The sequence below is a fragment of the Leptinotarsa decemlineata genome, unplaced genomic scaffold (assembly GCF_025532065.1).
Source record: "Leptinotarsa decemlineata unplaced genomic scaffold, Ldec_3_MD MMD2_tig00000505_RagTag_RagTag, whole genome shotgun sequence".
Taxonomy (NCBI): Eukaryota; Metazoa; Arthropoda; class Insecta; order Coleoptera; family Chrysomelidae; genus Leptinotarsa; species Leptinotarsa decemlineata.
This window is the reverse complement of record NW_027412549.1, coordinates 18,462,260-18,483,952: the sequence shown is the minus strand read 5'-3', so window position 1 is coordinate 18,483,952 and position 21,693 is coordinate 18,462,260. Positions and strand designations below refer to the sequence as shown.

General features: G+C 34.1%; 2 protein-coding genes across 4 annotated transcripts in view; one reads left to right on the top strand and one right to left on the bottom strand.

Moving 5' to 3' along the window:
• Positions 1–389: 389 nt before the first annotated feature.
• LOC111501917 (rhomboid-related protein 2) lies at positions 390–9,824 on the top strand. Its single transcript, XM_023155845.2, has 5 exons — positions 390–684; positions 736–947; positions 1,151–1,420; positions 4,446–4,659; positions 7,911–9,824. The coding sequence occupies exons 1-5, from the start codon at positions 628–630 to the stop codon at positions 8,220–8,222; spliced, it is 1,065 nt and encodes a 354-aa protein (XP_023011613.1). The 5' UTR covers positions 390–627; the 3' UTR covers positions 8,223–9,824.
• Positions 9,825–11,003: 1,179 nt separating this feature from the next.
• Positions 11,004–21,693, bottom strand: part of LOC111501896 (rhomboid-related protein 1) — a 29,685-nt gene continuing 18,995 nt past the window's right edge. For all 3 annotated transcript variants that reach the window (XM_023155815.2, XM_023155816.2, XM_023155814.2), the window contains one exon: positions 11,004–15,017. In XM_023155815.2, the coding sequence (XP_023011583.1) occupies positions 14,941–15,017 (77 nt within the window). In that variant the 3' untranslated portion in view covers positions 11,004–14,940. The remainder of the gene's footprint in view (positions 15,018–21,693) is intronic.

The window sequence follows — 21,693 nt, the reverse complement described above, 5'->3', positions numbered from 1 at the left end:
ACATCTGAATTCTTATTTTTGCTCATTTGTCTGAGCAAATTATTTCTTGTTTCTAATAATTCATTTATCTTCTTTCTAATTTATAACTTTTCTTTTTCCAATTTTTACATTTCTTCTATTTTGAATTTTTCCATTTTGACCAAGCCGATGACTATTCAAGCCAATTCAATATGTTCATTTTTATCGGTTTTCACCTTCACTTTTCGCTGCACAAAATATAAATTTCCAACTAATAAGTCAGTTTAAATGACAATTTGACAATTGACATTTATCAACACAAATAAGCGTTCTAGCAGGACATGAATCCTAAACTATTTTTAACCAGTCTCACGACATACATGCGCAGTTGGCCAGTCCATAACACCAGCTTCAAACCATCCGAAATTTCTTGCTAGAACAAACCTAATAATGACATGACACACAAATTGAAAACAAACTTACCTACTGATAATTATTCCTAACTGTAAATAACTAAAATTGAAGATAACGTAACTGCTTCGAAAGTTTTGTTTTGTCTAATCAGCAACCTAAACATACCATTGTTTTGACTATAATGTAAAAAGTAATGAGTTTTCCTTACTCACTTTAAAAAGCTGCTAATTCACAGTTGAGACTGATAAACATACAATGTCTGTTCAAATTCCCCTTAAGACCAAAGATTTTTATAAAAGCATCTTCAATAAGGTAGTATAACTTTATATTGTTGACTGATAACCTTAATAATTTATTTTGAAGTATGATAGAAACAGAGATGGCTTTATTAGCATAAATGAGCTGAATGATATCATTGAAAGTCGTGAGTATGAAGAAGATATACCTCCTTATTGTGTGAAGAAAATCCTTGAGCTGCATGATCTTGATGGAGATCGAAAATTGAACTTTGAGGAATTCTATGAAATGATAAATAATCCTGATTTGCAGTATGTTTTTGGACACTACTTAAATAGGTGAGAGCTTGGTATGTTACATGCACATTTTGCTTTGTATATTGAAGGATCACACCTTGTCAATGGCTTTGTTCATGTCGACAGTTTCAATCTTTTTAAGTACGAATTGAAACTACTCTTATCATTAGACCGAAATTACTTTTATAATTCGATTGAAATGTTGATTAAACAATTGAACTAAACGTTGAATGGATATATTGCAGATATATTAGTTGGATCATCCCTCGTAAACAACACCCAACAACAAGAACTGTAACTGATGGATTATATGAAGAAGAGTATTCGTGTTACCCTCCGGCAGTTGGCATGGTTATCCTTTCTCTAGTACAAATTATATTATTCTGCATTGACGAAGCTACTGAGTACAATTCTACTAAAAGTGCATCAGGTCCTTGTGCAACTATATTTATTTATGAACCTCGTCGTAGAAGAGAAATTTGGAGATATGTTACTTACATGTTTGTTCACATCGGGTAAGTATTTTGTTTTATAATTTGAATTTTGATTTGAAAATATTCAAGGCTATGCAAATTCAAAGTTGCCAATTTATGGGTTCTATTGAATGATGCCAAAAATCGCTTCTTCATTTTCGAAAATATTAGAAATTTATTGACACTTTGCCATAACAACTTTCACCTTACTGTCAGTATGTGATTACAAATTTTTTATAAGAATGGTCATCTTCAACTTTGAAATTTTGAACACGAAATGTATTTTTTGTGGATATATTTTGATTACTCAAGTTCATATAATATTCTTAAATTGAAGTGCTTGTGTTTTGTCCTTAAAAATAGATGATAAGTTTTTTAATTAATTCCTAATGGAAGCATCCATGTCTTTATGCTGTACAGCTAATTATCAAAAACTTCTAGAGATTATGGCATTTTCTATTTTTATAAAATAATTGAAAAATTTACATATATGATATATGTACTATAACTATCAGCTAGATGTAAGGAAAAAATATTAAAAAAGGCAAAAATAAGCCAATCAATTACAATCTTATCACAGTCTTTTCAAATGATTCCAAAAAAACATTGAAAAGTTCTAAATCCACATGGTAAGTGTTTTTAAGTCTCAGAATTCTACCTATAGACTCATTCTGACCATAGTTGTTATGATGAAAGGGTACTTTGAAGATTTGTCTATTTAATAATTGATAATTTTGTGAATTAGTGTAAGATCTGATTCTAATCTTCTATGAGCCAGAGTATTCAAGTTGAGAATGTCCACTATACTTTTATAGTCATATTCACTAATATGATATCCCAGTTTATATTAGCAGAGTACCTTTAAAACTTGTTTTGAACACTTACAAGCACATCAATATCTTCATTATATGAGGGGCACCAAATTGTATTCGATAATTTATCTAAAAAATGGAACAATATATGATGTTTAAAGAAGAGAGATATTCCTCTGCAGATCTAAGAGTGAAACCTAACATTTTGGTGCTTTAAAAGTAACATTTGCAATATGGGGTTTGAATGGTATTTTTGGGTCAAGATTTATTCCTAATTTTTTGATTGAATTTGTTGTTTCCAGTTTCGATTGTTTGATGCTACATGGACTATTTATGAGATTTTTGACATGGAAAAAGGGAAATTTATGACATCTATATTTGATTGCAGTAAGGTTATATCCCACCAGCATACAAAGTTAGATAAATCGTACTATAATGATTCAGTATCAGATGAGTAATGAATAACTTTGAACATCTTCAGATCAACAGCAAACAGAAGAAATTCACTCTAAATAATAACATCATTCAAGTTATTTACAAACAGTTTGAAAAGTAATGGTCCTAGCTGAGGTCCCTGCGGTACACCAGATGGAAGTGTGATTGAGAAAGATATTAAGTTACCATATTTCACATATTGGACTCGGCAGACAAGATAATTTTCAATCTATATCAGAATGGGGTCCTGAATACCCAAAGCGTTTAGTTTATGCAATAATAGATTGTGATTAACTCAGTAGAATGCCTTTGAAAAAATCTGTGTAAATAGAATCAACCTGGTGTCCATTTTTGAAGGCATTTATTATAAAATGTTCATAAATGAGCATATTTGTACTGGTAGATCTATCACGACTGAATCCATGTTTTTGATTTATGATAGATAGATAGATAGATAATTTTTATTCATCCATGAAGCTTCACACAGTGCAGTACAGTATTGAAACTTATCAGACTAGTCAATTACATATAACATGAACAAACACATAACATAAATGCATGGTTAATAGATTTACATATCAGAATTATCGATAGGAAAATTTAAAAACTCATCTACAGAATAAAACGCATGATTATTTAAAAAGTCATGGAATGTTGCTTTGAAAACTCCAAAATTTTTTATTTCACCAATTAATTTTACGCATTGGTTATAACACTTGATACCCAAATATGTCAAAGAGTTTTATGCTAGGCCTAGACAGGAAAACGGTGAACGTATTTCACTTGCATTGCGAGTGGTATACTCATGTAGAGTATTTCCTCTCACATGACTATGTTTTTCTTTTTTGATGTTGCTGGTTATTAAATATATATACATACAAGGCAAGGTCAGAATGGACAGTCTTTTAAATATTTGGATCAAATATTTGATTATATGTCTACAATCCAATGATAGCTTTTTTGTTATTGGACTATCTAATAATTTGGGCAATTCAGATTGATTGCAAACTGCTTGATACTTTTTAATGACATTGCGTGATCCACTTTTATAAATAGGTTTCAAAAAACTGTTTTTCCAATAATATGGAAAGATGAAAGATTTCAAAGAAAAGTTGAATATCATGTGAACGAGTTTCGTTTTATGATCACATTCTAATAGTACAATAAAAATTTCAATTACAACAGATTTCTAATATTTCTCTCTGACTGAAAATTTTAATTTTTTGTGGCTAGAGTTTTTTCAATAAGTATTTTTACCTGGGTATTTATGGCCTTTTGCAACTCCCTGTAATACATGTTTTGACGTACACCTTCAACATTTCTTTCCAATCTTCAAATTATGTCAGCAAAACAATGTATCAGAATACTGGTATATTAATAATATCGAGTTTCCCCTCTAAGAGTATTTTATAAGACAGAAACCGATGCCTGAATGCACTGGACTTTTAACTTCTGATTTGTTGATTTGTTGATAAGTTCAAACCATAGAGAGCTATGATTAAAACTTGTGATTTAAAATGTGATTAATATTTAAATTTATTAGATGTTATGGCTCTTGTTTGATTGTATGTGACAATATTGTTATTTTGATATTTTTACCTTAAGTATCAATAATATATGTAAGTTTAAACTAGTTTCTTTTTCGTTTGACCACAGATTGTTTTGAATAATAATTATCAAATAATAAAAGATACAGCAAAAAATTGAATTTTGAAAAATAGACAGCTTTCTCACAATTTAACATACTCTCTATCCCCTTCCATTTATGAGATACCTATACATAGACTCAAATTTGAATAGTATTATTTTGTTTGTTTCAGGGCATTCCATTTGGTTGTCAACTTATTAGTTCAAATTTTGCTTGGAATACCATTGGAGATGGTACATCAGTGGTGGCGAGTGTTAATAGTCTATTTGGCTGGTGTACTTGCTGGTTCCTTAGGAACATCTGTTGTTGATCCTACTGTCAAACTTGCTGGAGCAAGTGGTGGAGTTTACTCATTGGTGACAGCACATGTTGCCTCCATTATAATGGTAAGCGAAACTTATACGTGTGTTTGTTTGGAAGGTTTCCGCGGTCAGCAGTCTGATAATATGAAGTCCGAGTTGAACTGCCTCTGATGTTTCATAGTAGTTCAACGTTTTGGCTTCCAAGCCATTTTCAAGAAGCTATCACTATACTCAGGTAGTGACAAGCTGTTAGGGTTTTGTGACTTATCACCGTGGTCTCAATCTGCCTACTCCCCAGGTATGACTTGCTGGTCTTTGTAAGGACCCCAATCTGGACCCCAGTAGTGGCCCCATATAGAAGGAAACACAATTAAATTCACTCCTGGTCAGCATCTTTGATGTATCGGGTCGAGATTTTATTTTTTGCTGGCATGTGACAGGAAGTAGGGCTAAGAGCTATCGTGCACCTCTGCAAGAGCTTCGATCAAAAAATATGTGACCACGATCTGACTTCATCATTGCTACGAGGAGCTCACAATAAATATCTCATATGATTGTGAACTGTTTAGGAATTGATAAAAAATAAGACAAGGTGGTGAAATAAACGTATATTTTGTAAAGTAATATTATACAATTTAGGTCAAAAACTTATGCTAGTCTATTCTGAAGATTTTTCAGAATGTTGAGTTTTTGATTTTTTTAACATTTGTTTTCAAATTTCTTTCGTCAAATTTCAAAGTATAGTAAATTCTTACCCTTGTGAACAATGAAAATAAATAATCCTAAGGAAAATTATCACAAGGGTGAGAAATGTTGATTTTTGTGCAATCATATGGCACATAAATTATGAAAATGAGGAAATTCTGTCTCTAGATGAATGATACTTTGTGAAAATGGATCTGGAGGCATATGTACATTTTCAAACTGTTTGGCTTCTGTATCACTGTATCCTTGAAATAATAATAATCTCTTTATTTACTCAGATTGATTTGTATAACCATAGGAGCAGAAGTACAAATGAAAAAGGGGAAAACGTCAATGTACAATATTGAAAAGAAATAAAACTATACGAAATAGATAATGTCACAAAGTTATAAATAAAAAAATGTGTAAAATATATATATATATATATATATATATATATATATATATATATATATATATATATATATCATACACATATATACAACGTTCACAGATGTATACCACATAAATATAATAATAAATAATTGTTTCCTATACACACATATAGTATTGGATTACAAATAAAAGTCATTAATACTGTAGCAGTTCTTTGACAGGAGAAGTTGCTTCAGTCTCGATTTAAAAATGTGTACATTTCAGAATTTCTGATATTGTCAGGAAGTGGTATTTCCACAAGTAATTCTCTGTTGACCAAAATAATTTTCCACACAGTCCTGATTTATATTCCTCGTCAATATGTAGGAGTGTCCTTCACTATGTAGGTTTTCTCAGAAATGCCGAAATTGTTATCTGCCACCCATCAATGAATCTTATTTATCCAGTCGTGTTTTTTTCCTTTTTTTGATATTACAGTTAATCTGGTGAAAAATATTTTCATTTCTTTCAGAAAATAAATTTGTTTTGATGTTCCAAAAAAGGTTTATTGAAATGTTTGACATCGACAAATTGATTTGAATTATAAATATCAAACACTCTATCCATTTTTTCTATGAATGTAGCCGTCCCTATTGCTGTTGATGGCATTTGATTGAAACTGGCATAAGTGTTCATTGCTGTAGCTACCGAATGACTGAAAACTTGAGTGGCTAATTTAACCTTCGTCCTTTGAAAGTTAGTTGAGAATGAATGAGAATCAGTAAGTTTGGGGGCTAGTTTACATTGCGTTTCCTTATCCAAGTTCTAAAGTTGCCCAAGATGACTTTTGTTCGTTTTGAATTCATCAAATTTCAAAAATCACTTTAATGAAATGAATAAAAATACTTTTGTCTAATTACTACTAGTTGATTTTATTTATACGACTGGCTTCAAGTTTGACCCCATTATCAAGTATAAAACTCTTGATCTAATTTTTGATAATTGCCTAACAGCTTCAAACAGAATACTTTTTATATCCAATATTGATGTGGATGAATTGGTAAAAAAGTATGCAGCAGTAGGCTCCAAAAACCGTTATTTGAATATACAATTGATACTTTGGTTTCGCAGAGATTTTAGTGGAAGTAATATTTTTCCTACAGATACATACCTACTAGCCAAATCAAAAAATGTGATCCAACAATTATTTTCCTTTGTGGATTTCCAGTGGAACTCCGATTGTTTTGTCATTTTATATCATTACTTGTGTGACATATTATTCGGAAAGTTCAATTTCATCAAACATAAATTTTTTCGTCAATTGGAAAAAAAAAAAATAATGCCGACACCCTGCAAAAAGCTCGACACTTGTTCATTTTGAAACTAGACAAGAATTTTTCACAAATACAAAACCACCACTTACGACTCACTCTGTAATAATATTCCATGCCTCAACTTGGCTCGCTTGGTAAACCCATCAGATTCAATCGGTTGCACTGTAGGTTGGCTGAGCATAAAATTCGAGATGGAGAATCTTGACCCAAATATGGCGGAAAGTGAACTTACTTGTGTTTACTTCTATACGGTGGTCGTGGGAAGGGGATTGTGACTTCCAGAAGCGAGGTGTGCAATGTTGTGAGATGTACATCAGCCAAACCAACAGATGAGTATCCAACAGAGCTTACGAACATGAGCTTGTTGTCCCCAAATCAGATCCATCCCTCTTCAAACATAATCGTGAAACAGGCCACACAATAAGCTTCAAACTCTGCGACTCTGAATTATTTGATTATTTTTTAACTATTGTTGCATTGATCCTTGAAATTGTAAAGAGAACATCTTGACAATGAATATACGAGGTCTGTAAATTCTTTGATTCGTTTTATTTCTATAGCAGAAAATCGCCGAGGAACACTTGTAACTTTTTTGCCTTTCACCAACAAACCAAACGTGCTATACAGCTGAAACTGTGAACATATGTTCGAGACAAGTATACCAACATTAAAAATCCCTAATCAAATTTACGTGGCTTGCAAAATTTGAACATTCATCTTAATTTTTAGACAGACCTTGTGCCATAGTTGGATATGTTATCTTTGAAGGTATTTAATATTACAACTAGGTGTTGGAAGTTTTTGAATGATATGAATAAAAGAAAACAATCAATAGGTATTGGCTATCTACTATGTGAAAGTTCAAATCAAATAATTTGGTTATTTAAATATATTCATCTGAACGAATTGAAGATATCTCATTTAGCTGTTCATGTATTTCAGAACTGGAAAGAGATGTCATATCCAATAGCCCAGATGCTTGTTTTTATCATAGTAGCTGGCACAGATATTGGAACAGCTGTTTACAACCGATACGTCCTAGATATTGATGAACATATTGGATATGCTGCTCATATTGCAGGTGCTCTAGCAGGATTACTTGTAGGAATTAATGTTTTGAGGAATCTCAGTGTGACTAGAACTGAGCGGGTTATTTGGTGGTGTTCCATAGTGACATTTAGCCTTTTGATGGGAGCTTGTTTAGTTTGGAATTTAGCTGGGAAGAGCTATTTTCCGGAGGAAATATGGAATTAGCCAGAAACCTATGTATTCAGGCAATGTGAAGGCAGCGTATTCATATTTTTATAGGATCTTTAAATAATTATAACACTTTTCTATTTTAGGCTATAAAATTTCATTGACAATTTGATTTTATAAATTCAACAAAAATATTCAGCTAGAAGTAGACTGCAGAAAGTTCATTTTTGAAGGAAACTTCAATAAGTATTCCAAGTAAAACAGAGAAAAACAAGTAATTAATACTTGTTTGAGTTAGATGAATTCAATTAACAAACTATGAAAAATTATTATTATTATAGTATCGAAGTTTTTTAATATTATGAAAGTTAATGTCGAACATTTTATACCAGGACGAGTATATCCTTTGAATTTAGTTTATTTGGCAGCGAATCTCTAAAATTTTCTCAGGAACATTCAGAAAACTTAGTATCCAAGTATATTTTCACAGTAAACCTTGAACTTTTTTCAAGTTTTATAATAAAAAACTGCAGGGGTTATATTTTGGTTGTTTTTCGGGTTTTGCTGTGGTCTTTGGTTACAATCTCAAAACACTTCGACTGCAACAGTCATCTTCAGTAACATGGTAATCTTCAAAGTACTCTTCTTGACGTATCAAATGAAAGTCAGATGAAACTGAAGATGACTATCGCAGTTGCAGTTGAAACAATTGGAGATTGTAACCAAAGACCACGGCAAAACCTGAAAACCCACCAAAACACTGACGCCAGCCGTGAAAGCCTACATTTGTATGCAGGAGTTATTCTTGTTTCACCCATCAGTAATATACTAACTCAAATTGATTACTGTAATAGCTATTCATAACCTAGATACAAATTCAACATTTTGAGAAGTCATACCCTGAGAAGCATGTCAACATGTTTTGCAGTATTTATGAAAAAGAATAATTTAGAATAGTAATAACAGTCCTAAAGAAACTTGTTATTTTCTCGTGATTAACATAATGTATTCAATTTTTCCATTTTCATTACTATGAAGGTGAATATGAAGCCATTTTTTCAAAATTCAATTTTTTTTTGTTCAACATAACATATTTTAATCACTAACAGTATTTTTATAGTTATTGATAAGAAAATATTCTATTATTTATAGTATCTGACCAGAGCTATAGTTTTGATAATATGTCTATGTTTATTTCTTCTACAGGTAATACTTCCAAATTATTAGTTTAGTGGTTGACAATTTTGTGATATATTTTTTCATATTTGTACTGTTATATCTGATAGATTTTTACATTTCTTCAAAATGATGTGAAGATATACCCATAAGTTATACTTTATATGATGTTTTATAGGGAAATAAGTAAGGAATTCCATATTCATTCACCACCACTTAAGTGCAAAATATAAAAATTTAATAGTTAATTCGAAAGTTAATATTTTTATTAGAATAGTGAAGTGACTTTCATAATGAATCTCCTGTATAAAACACATTCTCACGAAAAGTTCTGTTTTTTGTATCGAGAGGTGAAAGAAACTTTAAAGTGTATTATTTTTTTGGTTGTGGTAGGAGTTAAAATTTTTTGTCCTATATTTATAAAAGTGTGTTAATGTTTTGTATGTTGTATATTTTAAGCAAATATATATTTTTGTACTCAAATGTTTTTCAATAACTTGAATTGTTGATTGAAACATAATTTTCTTTTGACCCTCTAACGGTTAGCGTTACCCACCTTTAATCTGTTTAAAAAAATTAATTTTTCCTGTAACCAGCTATCGCACCCCTACGAACGACCCTCAGAAGTCGAAACTTGTGCGGGCTAAGGATTAACGAGGTCTTACCTTTTAACGTGTGATTCCTACCACGGGTTGGACGATAGCAAGTGAAAATCGATCGTTCAGACTGGGGCTTGAACCACCGACCAACACGGCGGTCACTTCGAGTGAGTGAACAAAGCACCCACATCTAACCGCCTGGCTACCGACCAATGAAAATTCCAACTGGAATTTTTATCAAAGTGTATCAACATCTACAGATAATTTTAGTAAAACAGTTTGGCAGATCATTAATACTGAAACTGGTAGAAAAAATAAAATCTCAAACAATCTTGAAAACCTAACTGCAGATCAAATAATATGAATTCCACTTTGGAAAATGTATCTGAAACTGAGTCAGTTAATGTACTATATATAATGAAGCGAGCGTTTTCGACAGCTGGTAGTACTGTTATCTTCTAGGCACTCCTCAAACTGAACTTGTCATCCCGCCGTCTGCCTGTTTATACGGTCAGAGCGTCTTAACTCAGGTATTTCAGGTACTTTAGGTAAATTTGCCTGTATTTGTACTGCATCAGGTAATCTTCTTTGTGTTAGATCTCTAGGAATGTGTATGGTTTTGTTTAATATATATTCATACACATTCCTAGAGAAGATCTAACACAAAGAAGAGTACCTGATGCAGTACAAATACAGGCAAATTTACCTAAAGTACCTGAAATACCTGAGTCGAGACGCTCTGACCATATAAAGAGGCAGACGACGTGATGACAAGTTCATTTTGAGGAGTGCCTAGAAGATGATAGTACTACCAATGTCGAAAGCGCTCGCAGATAATTAATAGAAGATATAAAGCTTCAAATCTTTTTTGTAGAATTTAATATTGAAATACTCAAAATAAAGGAAAATTAGTTGCATCATTCAAAAAAATATATAAATAAATAAATAAATATATATATATATATATATATATATATATATATATATATATATATATATATATATATATATATATATATATATATATATATATATAAATATAAAGAAAACTATGTTCTTCCGACCTTCAACATCAGACGATATTAGAATTATTTTGAACAAATTGAAAAAAAAACCGAAGATATAAAAGGTGTAAATATGTTTGTTATCAAAAGCTGTGCTCAATACATAACTGATCCCTTGGCGGACATAGTCAATGCATACTTCACTGAGGGTTATTTTCCACTAGAGCTGAAAATCGGAAAAGTACTTCCCATTCACAAACAAGAGGATTGCTCAGAAGCAAAAAACTTCCGACAAATTTCCATTTTACCATCTTTCTCGAAGATAATTGAATATGCCATTTACACACAACTTGTTGAATTTTTAGAAGTCAATGATATTTTGAGTCCACATCAATTTGGCTTCAGAAGGGGAACATCAACCTCTGATGCAATCAACTCTCTCACAAATTACATAAAAGATGCATTTGACAATAAAGATAATAAATTGGTGTATTCACTGATCTCTCTTCGGCGTTTAATTGTGTGAATGATAATCTCCTCTTAGACAAATTATACTGTTATGGTATTAGACGGGTGTGTCTAAAGATAATAGAATCATACTTGACTGAGAAATTTCAAGTGGTAGAATGCGGAGAATCTCGTAGTCAAAAAATAAAATTGATAAGAGGAGTTTCTCAGGGCTCCATATTAGGACCACTTCTCTTTCTTATATATATTAATGATCTACCACATTTCTTGAATTCATCAGATATTAAGACTACCATGTATGCAGATGATGCAACCTTGAGCAGAGCAGTGGACGAACTTAAAACTCCTCAACATACCCTAATTAATATCGTGGATTTTACACCAGGACAACACACATGCCCATAACGCGTCTGTGAAGCGGTATTTGGCCGATAAACGCACTCCGTACTCGCCATATTTGGCACCGTGCGACTTTTTTTGTTTCCGAAGATAAAATCTGCTTTGAAAGGAACCTGATTTGAGTCGATTGAAGCGGTGAAGCTCCTAAAGGCCCTCACTAAAGAAGACTTCCAGCACGGCTTCGATCAATGGAAAAAACCTATGAAAAGGTGGATGGGGAGTATATTGAAGGGGAGCAGTTGAATGTAGAATAATTTTTATTATAAAAGCCTTTTTCATAACCAGTCTCGTTATTTAATAGCCGGACCTCATCTTTTATGACGTCCATTACAGTACAAAGTATAAACTGATTTAATAAAATGGTTAAGGCTTTCGAAGCCGAGATTTACAGTGTCACTATTTTCCGGGTTTGAAGGCCGTGTAGTTTTTATTTAATTAGTTCGGACTTCCATTGGCTAATATAATATAAATTGATTTGAAATCCCTGAAAAAAAATGTAAAAGATTAACCGAAAATTTAAAAATATTATTTACAAAAAATGAAAAATTAAAAGCGATTCCACCAAGTTACGTCATGACGTTTCAATTGTTAGCATCCACAATCGTCTTCGGGTGATAACTGGACTTATTCCTCCAAGATGTGACCATTTATAGGTCATTCGAGTGCTTTCACCTATCCCCTCTTCCCTTTCTCCGCTTCATTGGCCTCTTAGTTTCACCGGTGTATGATTCTCCGCACTCGCAGGATATCCGGTAAATACAATTCTTGGAATCGGAGTCCGCGTTTGGTGGACTTTCGATGAAATAATTCTGAAATTTTCGTTAACAAACTATTTTTGATAAGTGAGAAATTTGATATTTTGTGAATGAGTCTTTCCTGGGCATTCGGTGTTGTTTAACGCAGGATATTTCAAATGACATACTATTTACAAGTCATAAAATTTTTACCGAGAAACTATTTTTCCAGTTCTCATTCGCTACCTGTTTCGGTACAAATGAATTTTTCCTGAATAATATTTTACTCTTATTTTACATTTTTTTCGGTATTACTGCTTGTATACGGACAGTTAGCTGATATAATGAGTTCATGTATGATGCTGACTCATTTATTCGACATGTTTCAATAATATATCGTGTTTTTAAAATGATAACATCGAAATACAGGTAAAATTCTCAATATTTGCAATCTGGCAACACTGTTCACAAATCTCATTCTGAACCCTGTTCGATTGTCCTTCGTCATAAACTGTGGATGAAAAGTTGTGGGTAACTTCACACTAATAGAAATACATATAAAGTAAGTTCGAATTATATCAAGGAGGTTACTTACAGCGCCATCGAATAGATCAAGCAATAATGTCGATATATCAAAGAGGCTACGTACAGCGTCATCTGCTCGCTAATAGATCAAGCAATAATGTCGATGCATCAAGGAGGTTACCTACAGGGCCATCTGTCCGCGAATAGATCAAGCAATAATGTCAATAATTCTGTCAAATACAGATTCAGAGCTTGAGAGTTACAAACAAACATACATACATACAGGTGAAGCTAATAAAAGCGTGTTAATTAATAATTTAAAATGCCATATTTGAGAGTCGGAAGATATTCAATTATCTACCATTTGAAATGAAAAGTATTACAGACTCAAAAACATTCCGTAAACGTGTGAAGGAACTTTTACTCACGAAAGCCTACTATAGTTTGAAAGACTATCTTGAAAACAGATTTTGGCTACCTAAACCTTTGAGGTTAAATGAACTGATTTATTTTATTTATACATGTAAATCAATTCTTAACTGCTTTATAGAATCCTGTCTATATGTAAGCGTTAGGCCCTTTACTTCCATTGATTTACTGTAACTTGACTGTAAATTGTCAATAGGAATTTTTTTCTTTTACAATACAGTATTTTCACTTGAAGGTGAATCATTTTTTGGGTGCACACGTCGAGTCAGTGCAGTTTCTAACAAGTTCACTTTACAACTCCGAAAGAATGAAGACAGACCGAAACAAAAAGTATTTTTGTTAAGGACAAAACATAAGCACTACAAGAAAATCCTCAAATCGATCTAAGAGCGGTGCCTGTGCGAAAGTAGCGATTCACCTTGGATTTGAATCGCTGGAGATTAAATCTATTTGGGAAAACGTTCTCAGGAAATTTATTCCACACTAGTACTATGTTGCTGTATTGCTGCTGTTCCAATGTTTTGACACATGACAGAATCAACGAACCTAAGCGTGCGCAGCGTTATAGAACAGTGCTTTCAAAAAATTGTTCTACAGCGCCACCTTGTGTTGCCACCGCCACCGCTGTTGGTGGAATCAAATGTGCCAACTCACATAAACACCTCCCATGAAAGTATTTATAAAAGAGAGACAAATCTCCAACCTTTTTTCGAAACAAGTGATATTTGTGTCGCCAATCTGGCGGATAGCTCTTTTCCGGATGGAATCTATAGCAACTTCAGGGTACGCTTAGGGACGGAACTCCATACATGAGAATGATACTCAAGCAACTTTGTTATTCCCCGACAGTTTTGATCGCCAGATCAGTTGGAGTTTTTGTTGATACTTGCCTAAGAAAGACCGCGTTTTGGGCATTCTGATGTTGCAGTTCCTTTGTCGGGTATCGCAAAACATTTGAACAGCTCATACGATATATGGTGTCAAATACCGATTATCAAACCAGGCCATAGAAAGGTGGTAATCTTGAAAATAACACCGAAATACATGCCATTAACTTGTAGTTGTTGTTCGAATATTTACTATCAATTTACAGGATAAGGACGTGGAGTGTCTACTTCTAATTATACTTACTTCTAAGACATGAATCAAGTTGGTGAAATAAATGTTAAATGCTATGTTGAAACTGATTTCAATTCAATAGTTATAAAGATACGTGCAGTTTCCTGAAAGGTTTTCACAGCTGCTGTGTGGTAGAACGACATCTAAAATTACAAGAACGCTTGCATATAACACCAAACCCACCCAGCAAATATGCCAAACGATTATTTCCAGTTTAGTTCTCTTCAAATTTCTCAAAATGTTCACCCCAAACAAAAGTCCAGTTACCGCACCCCCCGCGTGAGCGGCGTAACTTATATTTTCCGATGTTCCATTTAACAGATTACATACCACATCCACAATGGTTATGATGCCAAATAATAACAGATGAAATGTAGGATGGCTCATTTCTCTCCAGTTCTGGAAATAAAAAAAAATAATTGAAATGACTGCAATGATGATTCTGATTAAGTAGTTTCTGTCGGGTTCATTTGGCAGAACTGCAACTAACTTTATCGAGATTGATTATTTAATTATTTATCAACTAAGTAACAGTAAGTGTAGTGTTAGACACTGATCTTCGAAAGTTTTTCAGCTTTCTACTTCTTCATCAATAAACAATATAAATGTGAGACTTCTAAAGAAACGAAGCTGACCAACTCTCTATTAGATTAGATTGTCGGGGAGCTAGCCCATGGCCTAATTCACTGCGACCTTTTCAGATCTATTGTGATGCTCCTTAGTTGTTAGAGGTGATCTCTTTGATACGACTCCACAGCCTTGACACTGACCCCTTCATATAGCTGGCAGCCTCTGTCCTTAACTATATTTCTAGACTAGTATAGTCGCAAAGTGCGTGAACTAAGCAAACTTACGCTTTGCATTTCAATTATTATTGTGTATTGTGACACTTAACGACATCTAATGGCGAGTAGTGGTACTATGTACTATCTTTTTCAGCTACCCGTTAGGTGGCATTAAGCGTAATTAAATATTTGGAATTACCTCGTTGGTTCGAGAACGTTCTGGTTCTAGCTAGTGCATTCCGATCATCTCGACATGGCAGTCATAATTGCATATAAAAAGGCTAGCGGCGCAACTGCGAGTTAGTCTGCGTAGGAAAGGTGAAGGAAGCGAAACTGTCTATTGTGAAATAAAGTAACACCCGTCAATAAAACAATAAGTCAAGGGTTGACTTATTGTTTTTATGTGTGATTTGTTAGTATGAAAAAGAAGCGAAAAATTGACAGTGAATACAGAACGTTCCAAGAAAAATGGAACTTTCAGTATTTTGTGATTGAGTCCAGTAATAAGGCGCTATGTTAATTTGTAATGAAACCGTAGCTGTTCTCAAAGACTATAACATTAAACGACACTATGAATCGAAACATCTTCAAAGTTACTCCAAGTATACAGGAAGTGTGGGAAAGGAAAAATTTGAAGCTTGAAACTCGGACTCAAATCGCAGCAATCTTTGTGTACCAAAGCGAATACTGAACAAGAGTCTGCAACTCGCGCCAGCTTTCGTGTGGCTCTTGAAATCGGAAAACGTGGCAAACCATTCACCGATGGAGAAATGATAAAAGAATGCTTGATTGCAGTAGCCGAAGAAATATGCCCCGAAAAGGTAAATTTATTCAAAAGTGCCAGTTTGTCAGCAAACACCGTGGGTCGGAGGGTGCAAGACATCGCAGAAAATATATCATCTCAACTGTCTGACAAAAATTGACATCATGAGTGGTTTTCTATAGCATTGGATGATTTAACGGATGCGTCAGATACTGCTCAGGTGTTGATTTTTATTCGCGGAGTATATAAAAGCTATGAAGTGTATGAAGAACTTCTTGATATTGATAGTATTCACGGCACGACAACTAGGGCAGATATTTTTGAGGGAGTTGAAAATGCCATTAATAAAAAGAACCTTCGATTGAGAAATTTGAAATCTATAACAACTGATGGAGGCAAAAATATGTATGGTAAAAATAAAGGAGTGGTTGCACTTGTGTCAAAGGCTGTAGAAAATGATGGTGGTTCAAAAACATTAGTCTTACATTGTATCATTCATTAACGGTACATATCAGTTGTTAACTTCATCAGATCCACTGGGCTGAATCACCGACAATTCCGCGAGTTTATTCAACAGATTGGAGAAAATTATTTACCATATCATACTGCCGTACGCTGGCTTAGTTGTGAAAAAGTCCTTAAGCGCTTTTTTGAACTTCGAGCAGAGATCGAATTTTTTTTAAAAGAGAAGCAGCGCCCTTTTGCCGATTTAGAAAATAGTGAATAGATGTGGAAGTTAGCCTTCTATGTCGATTTCACAAATCATATGAACGAACTGAATTTGGGATTGCAAGGAGAAAATCAGCTTCTCCCTGATTTATACACCAATATCAAATCCCTCAGGCAGAAAATAATACTATTTCAATACGCATACGCATACGCAATTACGTAAAAAATGTTTCACACATTTTGAAATTTGTGAAATATTCAGTCACACTACAGAGACTGAATTTCCCGTCAATTTTGCAATCGAAACTTTGAGTGCTTTGAAGATAACATTTGATACTCGTTTTTCAGATTTTGATGTCATTGCGAATGAAATTGAGCTTTTTCAAAATCCTTTTGATTCTGACATTGAAACTCTGGCTCCGGAAGTCCAAATGGAAATTATTGATTTACGGTGCAGTGATATGCTTAAGAACAAATATCAAAATTCATCTTTGTTGGAATTTTATAAGAGTCTTCCACTGGAACGATTTAATAATTTGCATAAAATTGCTCGTGGGTTGTTTTCTGTTTTTGGTACTACTTACTTGTATGAGAAAACGTTTTCCAAGATGAAGTACACAAAGAATGTTTACAGATCTCAATCAACTGATGAGCATCTTAAATCTCTTTTGATAATTGGTACAAGTAAAATTGATCCACAACTACAAAGTATTGTTGGTGGAAAATCACAATTACATAAATCTCATTAGTGTTTTTGTTTTACTGTGATTCAGTTCAATTATTTGTTAGTTATCAATATGCTTAAACTTAGATACTTAAGTTAAATTTTCTTTGTCATCATTTCTGTCGTTAAGTTTTACCTAGCATGTAAATAAAACCGAGTAATTATCATTCTGTATTTTCTTCTTCAACTTATCACAGCATTAGTAACAACAATTAGGTAATCATTGGCTGTGGCGGGCCGGATTGATGACACTGGCGGGCCGGATTTGGCCCGCGGGCCGTAGTTTGGAGACCCCTGGGCTAGAACATCGACGTCCTCATTGCCCTTGTGACCCTCATGTCCGGGTACCCAAGCTAGAGTGGCCCTATTTTGGGTACTTAGCTTCTTGAGTGCGCTCAGACAGCTTCCCACCAGTCTTGAGAAGACTTGAAATGAGCTGAGCGCCTTAATTGCCACCTGGCTGTCAGAAAAAATGGCAATGGTTTTATTTGTGACCTTCTGCCTGTTTATTTCCCCTATACAATCGACTCTCTATACAGAATTTATCCATTAAAACTTAATGGTAGTTTGTCATATTTTATAAAAAAGTTCATATAAACGTGTGTGCTAACTTGTTTCGTTTCCGAGTATCGGGGTTTCATAGTTTTAGTGAAAAAATTGTTCTTTTATCAATAGCTCACAATTATTTTTGCCGATTTTGATTAAACTACGGATGTTTGTTATCAGTAACAAGGGGCTTCTTTTCATGAAATAAGATTACGGATAATAATTCAAGTGGCGTCACAGATTTATATTTAGGGTACGCCACTGTTTTTAGCTCTGTTTGATATCAATCAAGATAGCTAAACTTTATTGAATCAGAGTCAGTGGCGTAGAAATGGGAATTATGCATAATTTAGGTTCAAAAATATGTTTTGATATTCGCACCATTTGAACAAACTTTGAAATGCAAATCTGTTTGGATAGTAAATGAAAGACGTATTCAAGCTGCTTTTTTTTCGGAAAACAGCATAGGTGATAATGAAAAATAATTAAAACATATGCTCAAAATGAGCATCCTTGACTTGACTCCTCATCGAGTGCTGCACGCGTTGAAAAAATACTGGGATGCTAAGTATGACTTCAGAAATATGCATAATTATGAATCTCCAAGTCATTTTTATCGACAACTGGTATCGCATAAGCAACCGATTTAAGATATCTTCAAAATATTTAATACAGAGGGTTCGAGTCTGAAGATCTAGGTGACCATGGTTGAGGTCCCCCACGACCTCTCCACTAATTAGCAAAAGTATCACTCAGATATTCACGAGCGGTTACAATGAAATTAGCAGGTGCTGCATCGTACATTAACCACAAATTTCGTTTCACCAGCAAAGGTACATCCTCTAACAATTGTGGTAACGTGTCTTCTAGAAATTGAGTCGAAGTGTAAGAAAATGCGGCCCAGACGTTCACCAAAAATTACTATTCGTATCCACTTTCTACAATAGCACGCTCGTGGTATGGATACAATGAATTTGCGAAACCTTCCAAACACTTCGATGACTGACACTGAACTGTGTAGCTAATTTTCGGGTACTTGTTGAAGAATTGCCGTCAACTTCTGGAAGAATTGCTTCCTTTAATTTTGGTGTCATTATTGTCATCGGTCTACCAGTACCGTCCCGTGTAATGCTGGAATATCTCTGTTAGTATATCTTTCTTGATAGTCGACGGGCTTCTACAGTATATCCTTCTATTAGTCCATAAACCAAATGCATTTCAGCTGATTCAGAGTTGTTCATATTTACTTGATAGTATATACTAAGACAACCGTATTTGCACCCTGAAACAATTTGCCGATACTGTTGTAATTCATCCCCTGAAAAAATAATGCCGCCGCCACTGGTCGGCATAAATCAGTTGTGACGTGGCCAAGACTTGCACTTCGCGAGTATTGTAGATTTTGCGTCGCTTCGAGATACTTCCAGCGACTTCCCTATTGGCTTCGAGAATAATTCTATCGGCTTCCTAAGTCTTTCATTGGCATTTATAAACATTTGAAAATATTAGTTTGAAGTTTTAGTTGAAGTGTTTGGGTGTATTGTCAGTGTAGCAGCGAAATACAGTTTAATTGTACAGCGTAGTCAATTGTTGTCAAACCCACGGGGAAAACAGAACAAGATTACTTGTCATCTACTGTCAAAACGGAAACGAAAGACTGCTTCAAGAAACTGAGGAATGGCTCAAAATAGAATGGCCCACTGGACATTGTCCTCCGAAAAGAAGTCCCACAGGTCGTCATGTTCCTTGCAAATGTGAAGCATTCAGAGCCTTACAGTTTGTGAAGATCAAATCGTTGAGTGCAGTTTATTGAATAGGAAATTTGAATCTTATTCATAAAAATATATCCTTAGTGTAGGAGTTCACAGTCCACTCTACATTATTCATTTCAATAACATGAAATACTTACATAAACCTATTTAGGAAAACATTCATTTTTGGAAAAGTTCATAACTTCTATATGAAAGGTGATTTAATTCCTCTATGGCTTTCATGAATTAACTTTTTATGTAAAAATCGGTAATTCATTCGGTCATTTGGTACAAGAATAAACTATTTTGAACCCTAATACTGGATTGAATTCATGTTCATCGTCCCATGAACCCAGGACATGCCAAAATGACCCTTTTCAATATACAGTGCATTTCTTTAATGTCCCCCCTCCCATTTTGTTTTTTGAACGGGTCAACTAAAAAAAAAGAAATCTGGGATAATGCAATTAATGCATGAATACTTTATTTTGAAGTGAAATTGACAGATGAAACATTCAAGATTACGACTGGGCGCCATCTGGGTAAAAAAAAACAAATGGAAAGGGGGGTCTTGTGACACATCATTTTGAAGCTCCCGACGAATGCTTCACAACCCTAGAATATGAAGTCAATATCTTCACCTACTACAAAATGGCGGAACATTTAATAATTTCCTGAAGACAAACACATTAATATCAATATTTCTAGAAATATTCCTTTTTATCTGCTATATGGCAATTCCAACAACCCGATAAGGTTTGTTTTTGTTCATAAAAACGACAAAAAATGTCAGTACGACCATGAATATCATTGTTCAGTTACAATATTCTCATTTAGTTTTTGGTTTTACTAGTAGAAAGGTACCACGTCAACAATCTCTAAAATGGTCAATTCTTGTCCATTGAAAAAAAAATTGAAGCGATTTTTATTTACGGTGCGACGCATAACTTTCACGAGACCGAAAGGATTTTCAATTAACGTTTTCCGATTAGTCCTGTCTGTAGAAAATAGTTGAGGGAACTTGTATCCAAATTGACTATTTATAGGTCGTTCGAGTACTTTCACTTATCCCCTCTTTCCATTTTCCGCTTCACTGGTTCCGTGGGAGATGACCGTTTTGGCGGGAGTTGGCCATTTTTCGCTTGAAGATGGGTTTCCATATGTTCCGTATTTCTACGCTGGCTTGGCTGAATACGTTGTTGGACAACATGCATGCGGCTTCCTTGAATTATCTCCTAAACCAATGTTCCTTTCTGTGCAAGATCTCAGCTTGGGACCACTCGATGTTGTGTTGATGGGTCCAAACATGGTCTGCTATTCCTGATTTGCTGGTTTCCCCTCGCTGTGTGTGTTTCTTGTGCTCGGCAATGCGAACAACAACAGGTTTATTTTGGTTAATATAATTGTTATTTTCAGCTACTCATTTTCAATTCTTCTTTTTTAGTTATTTCAGGGATTTCAAATCATTTTATATAGTAGACAATGGAAGTCCAAACTAGTGAAATTCATCATGAAATATTGTCAATCACCTTCAAACAAAGGGGAACTGTATTTGAATATGCTGGAAACTACTGTTGACCCTCTCATCACTGAAATCGTCGAAGCGAATCCTAATGAATTCTATACGGATATTATATTCCAACAAGATGAAGCACCACCACATTACTCCAGACAAGTAGAAAACTATTTGGATACTACTTTTTCCGGTCGTTGGATTGGCCGTCGAGGTCCTACAGAATGGTCAGCCCGCTCGCCAGATTTGACACCTTTGGAATAAAAGGGGGGACATTAAAGACGCCCGAGGATGCTATCGTATACCGAAACACGTCCCAAATGG